A 4,881-nucleotide genomic window follows, 5' to 3' on the forward strand; every position below is an offset into this window, starting at 1 on the left:
CATGGCAAGAATCACAGCTGGTGACCAGTGTTGCTGCAAAAAAAGGTAACAGAGTCAGATATAGTTTTATTACACTATTCCTGGTAGAAAGATGATAAAGAAAGTGCCAGATTTTATCTGAAGTGCTTGGTGTAAACGTATGCAAAGACATGAGCAAAAGCACAAGCCAAGGAACCTTCATTATGGACCAACGCACTATACTAGTTAGAAAAGAGAAGATTTATTAAACATATTTATGGTGTTCTGATCTGGAAATTCATGACTTTTATAGTGTTTCCTCTTACCTTGGTGACTGAGGTACATGTGAGAGTTCATGGAGTGAATGTGAGAATTTATAGGTCTGTCACTGTGTACAAAAGACAACTCAAAGTGAGGGTGGGTGAGATGTAATAATAGGATCATTATTAATGAAGAAAGTAGACTCAGACCAATTGTTTTATGACTTTTAAAGTTGTACAATTATGTCACAATAAGCCCGTTAGTGTATTTCCTTCAATAACAGCATAAAAAAGTGTCATTCATTACATCGAGATGTGACTTCTTTATCTGACGTTTCAGAGAAGAGGGGCCAGTTTGTCCAGACAGTTTCTTGCCAACCAACCAGGCTCCATCAGCCAGTACACCTCTGGCATTGGCAGCTTAATTTTAAACACATATTTATTGGATGTCCCAGTTTAGACCAAACTTTAGCTTTTGGACAGCTTTATTCTTGATTACCTTTGTATATAAAGCAGTTCTTAAACATCGAAAGTGTGTTTGACATCTTTACAAATCTAAGTGAATTACAAATCTAATCTTTTAGAGAGAAGAGGCTTTTACAAAACAAGCCACATTTGATCAGTTTTTCTAAAAAACAAAATCTAACATGCTGAGCCCTCTGGGGGTGGAATTTGAGTTATTTGGCTTTTTGAATCATATTCCAAATATTTCCCTAATTAGCTGTTGACATTTGTCCTTTTGTGACTGAATACTTTGCCTGGATGAGAGCAAACCTTGAGACATCCGAGGAAAAATACTAAAAAATTTTTTAACTTTGTTTGGAAAAATATCTGTTTGAATCACAGGCGTTGGGATTTATCACCAACAATCTATTAGATAATAAATATTTTTTATGCGTTTTCAGTTATGTAACTTGTGGGTCCCATTAAATCAAAGTCCTTCATTCAAGGGTAAATGTTTCACTCAGTTTTGTTCAGTAGAGGAAGTGTGACTAATCAAGAGATTCCAATGTTTCTAGAAAAAAAAAAAATCACATTTCAAGGTCCCTGTAGAGGGACAAAGACCTAGTGAGACAGAGACTCCAGCTACACCTGAAGTACTGAGAAACCAACTCGTTTCGGCTTGTGACCTTCACCAGGGTCATTAACATTTACACCAGCACAGTGCAAAAATACTGTACAGTGAAACAGCAGGTTTCTTCTTTTACGTGTGCTCTCAAATTATTAAACTTGTTTTACTCAAAGATAAACTGAGTAAATAAAAATAACTTGACAATTTTATCTATTAAAGAAAACAATCCTATTTGAAAAACTGAGAAATGAACAATGTTTTTCCTTGTCAAAATGTAAATCTTTAAATTAATCTACACATTATACCACAGCGAGGACTTCAGACACAAAGACACAAGAATAAAAAAAATGTATGTGTTTATTTGATACAAGTTCCAGTAAAAAAATATGTATATCGTTAATCAAAGACATTTATGTATTACTTCACTTTGACAGAACTTCTCCATTCACATAAAGAAAATATTCAACTTTCGAAAACACATTATTTAATGTTAGTTTTTCTTGAAGCATCACTTCCATTTTTCTTTCCACTTTTTTAATTCTTAAAATCTAACTTGGTCAATGGAAGAAAAGAAAAAAAAAATATTTATATGAAATGTAAAACACTATAACAAACAACATGGTGTTAAACATCTCCTCAAACAAACTGGAATGTTACTTTAGGTAGATAATAMACGYGATAACACATTTAACAGACACAATCTTAAGTGCATGTTTCTGAGARGTTCCTTCGACTGTCAGTAAAGTGTGTTTTAAAAAATCCCACATAAGACATGATCTGTGTAAACCTAAACATCTCCTCTGCAGGTGGAGGTCGATCAGGTCGGGTTTTAGTCGCCAAGAAGGCTTGCCGACTCCGTCTGCAGCGCCTCTTCCACGCTGTCGGTGTATTTGAAGCCTTGCAGATCAGCTGCGAGGAGAACCTTCAGCACGGCGGGCTGAACCAGGCGGAGAGACGAGAGGGAGATTAAAGGTGACGACTGTTTACTAAATTAATTATCAGCCAAAGACMGAAAGGACGAGAGGCTCACCTGCAGCCTGGAAAACATCAGCTTGACCTTTCTCAGTTTGAACTGCCTTAGCAGGTCCGTCAGCTCGCTGATCACCGTGTAATCTATGATGCTCACATGGTGGCAGTCCAACACCACGGACCTCGGAGGACAGGCTGGCGAACAGAAGGTGGACATGTGAAGACGACGAACTAAAGTTTTTCCAACAGGACCGGATGGAGAAGCTCTTACTCTGCAGAGCCTGAGTGTGAATGATGTGGCTGAGATGCTCCACAGCAGGGAAGCTGAGCCCACTGCTCAACTCAATCACCAACACACCGTGATCAGACACCTGCACAGGAAAGAAAACGTGGTTTATGATTAAAAAATAGCTGCAGCTCTGAAAAGGTTTGAAGGTTTTTTTCCCCCTTTTTATGCAACAGATCACTGATTATTACTTATATAAAAACGTACAAGATCCAAATATTGCACCATTTTATGAAAGGCATTGGGTAGCCCAAATGTTTGATTTTAAAAGCATCCYATCAGTAACGTCGTTCCACCTTTATCTTGGGTCTGGCCATGGCGTACAGCAGCAGGGCTCCGGAGACGGCCACACCACCGATGATGCCGTATTGCACCTCCCAGAAGCTCAGCAGGAAYGTCACCCCGAAAGGAAGCAGGTCCAGCCCTRTGCATGACAAGTCACAGCTTAGCTAAACTGACAGAAACATGGAAAACCTGGAGAATCTCCCAGAGACTCTTACGATGTATCTTCCACATCTTTATCACGACACAGTAATCAACCATAGGAGCCACGGCGCAGATGATGACGGCGGCCAGAGAAGCTTTGGGGATGTAGTAGAAAGCCGGCATGAGGAAGGCCAACGACAGCAGCACGATCACGCCTGCACACGCACAAAGAAGTGGAAAAACAATTGGAAAGTAAAAAAAACAAGTTTTCATGTTTCAGGAAATACAGATAAAGGTTTAGCTTTTATATTCAACTACCCATTGGAGTTTTCTGCTGTTTAACTAACATGTTAGTATTCTTACATATAAGTTTAGATCAACTAAGAGTCATGTTGTAGTTAGAGGGTGAGGACATTTCTATTATTATTATTATTATTATTATGATGACAGCAGAAAGATGCAGTAACGCAGTCTGCCACAAGAGGGCAGGAGAGTAAAAGGATCAAACCTACTGGTAACGATACCTCCAGCTGGGGTGCAAACCCCCGTCTGAGAGTTCACCGCCGTCCTAAGAGGAAGAAAGGATATTGACGATGTAAGAGTTAGAGTTAAACAAAACGGTAAAGCAGATCCTTCAGAGAGCCAAACACAAACCGTCCGAAGCTGCCGGTGACGGGGTACGCTGACACGAAGGAGCCCATGATGTTGGTCACGCCTATGGCCAGCAGCTCCTGGTTGGCATCGATCCTGTAGCTGTTCTGACTGGCTGRGAGGAAACAGACAAAGAAAAGATGAACTTGATGCTCCATTGTTGCTGAAGACTTTATTCAATRAAAATCATCCACAACTCGCCGCAACTGTTGGATATGATGTGGAAAACCCTTCAAATAAATTCAGGTTTTATTGCTGYATTAATTTAGATTAAGTCCGACATTTAATTAGATCGCATTTATTCAGCGGGATCATTTTTACTTGGTATTGAATGTTTTGGCACCTGGGGACCTTCATGGCACCATGAACTCTTTGAAATGGCATTAAATTTTAGATACAATGTAGAAAACTTTAGGGTTGAGCTAAAGAGAAAAAAGTCATCATACAGGTTCCTGTACTCTGGATGACAATCAGTAGAGCTATAGTGTAAGAACCGATAAAGGAGCTTACCAAAAGCTTTGGCGATAGCAATGCTCTCCAACAGACCCATGAGAGGGATCACAGCCAGTCCTCCTCCAAAGTCCTGCACCGAATGCGGAGAGAAAGCATGACTGGTCAGCGACACGTGTCAGAGAGAAATGAAGAAGTGAATCTCAAACTTCTGCTCTGACCTCTACAATCTCTCTAAAAGAGACGACGGTGCCGTTGGACGTGGTGTCCGAGGTGGGCGGGGGGCTGAACGGCGGGAGTCCCTGAGTCGTGTGCCCAGTGATGGTGAACACATGATGTCCAAAAGCGTCCCAGGAAAACGCCACCAGAGTTGCAGCCACGACCACCAGGGCATTACGCACTGATCAGGACAAAGAGGGGAAACGGCTCACGTTGAAAAGTTCAACCAACCGGGTTTTAGCTTTTGTGAAAATGTGAGAGAAGTACTGACTGGTGGCCACAGCCCACACCAGTTTATTGGCGAATCTGGAGTGGACTGATGATCCGTGGTCAGARCCCGGATGTGACTTGATGAACATCAGTGCGATCAGCAGAGCGAGACAAACCAGGCCCAGGACCACGTCGCCCACTCTGGCCTCTGGGATCTTGTGGAAGGTGTAGTAAACCTCCAGGAAGAACTGGTGGGGGACATCCYGGATTCCCAGAATGTTCTGCAAACGGGAACCAGTTTAACCTCCCACATCACACACGTAAACCAAAGGAGCTTAAACCAGTTCAGCAGCATAATAAACCCAACAATGAGTTTGAAC

General features: G+C 41.4%; 1 protein-coding gene across 1 annotated transcript in view; it reads right to left on the reverse strand.

The window, feature by feature from the left end:
• Window positions 1-1,629: 1,629 nt before the first annotated feature.
• Window positions 1,630-4,881, reverse strand: part of slc26a11 (solute carrier family 26 member 11) — a 7,408-nt gene continuing 4,156 nt past the window's right edge. The window contains exons 4-13 of the mRNA XM_008411106.2: window positions 4,563-4,800; window positions 4,294-4,472; window positions 4,133-4,205; window positions 3,626-3,737; window positions 3,484-3,539; window positions 3,046-3,186; window positions 2,842-2,969; window positions 2,531-2,630; window positions 2,321-2,454; window positions 1,630-2,227 (exon numbers count right to left, since the gene is read on the reverse strand). Coding sequence (XP_008409328.2) covers window positions 2,120-2,227; window positions 2,321-2,454; window positions 2,531-2,630; window positions 2,842-2,969; window positions 3,046-3,186; window positions 3,484-3,539; window positions 3,626-3,737; window positions 4,133-4,205; window positions 4,294-4,472; window positions 4,563-4,800 — 1,269 coding nt within the window. The 3' untranslated portion in view covers window positions 1,630-2,119. The remainder of the gene's footprint in view (window positions 2,228-2,320; window positions 2,455-2,530; window positions 2,631-2,841; window positions 2,970-3,045; window positions 3,187-3,483; window positions 3,540-3,625; window positions 3,738-4,132; window positions 4,206-4,293; window positions 4,473-4,562; window positions 4,801-4,881) is intronic.

This window comes from Poecilia reticulata, linkage group LG1 (assembly GCF_000633615.1).
Source record: "Poecilia reticulata strain Guanapo linkage group LG1, Guppy_female_1.0+MT, whole genome shotgun sequence".
Taxonomy (NCBI): domain Eukaryota; kingdom Metazoa; phylum Chordata; class Actinopteri; order Cyprinodontiformes; family Poeciliidae; genus Poecilia; species Poecilia reticulata.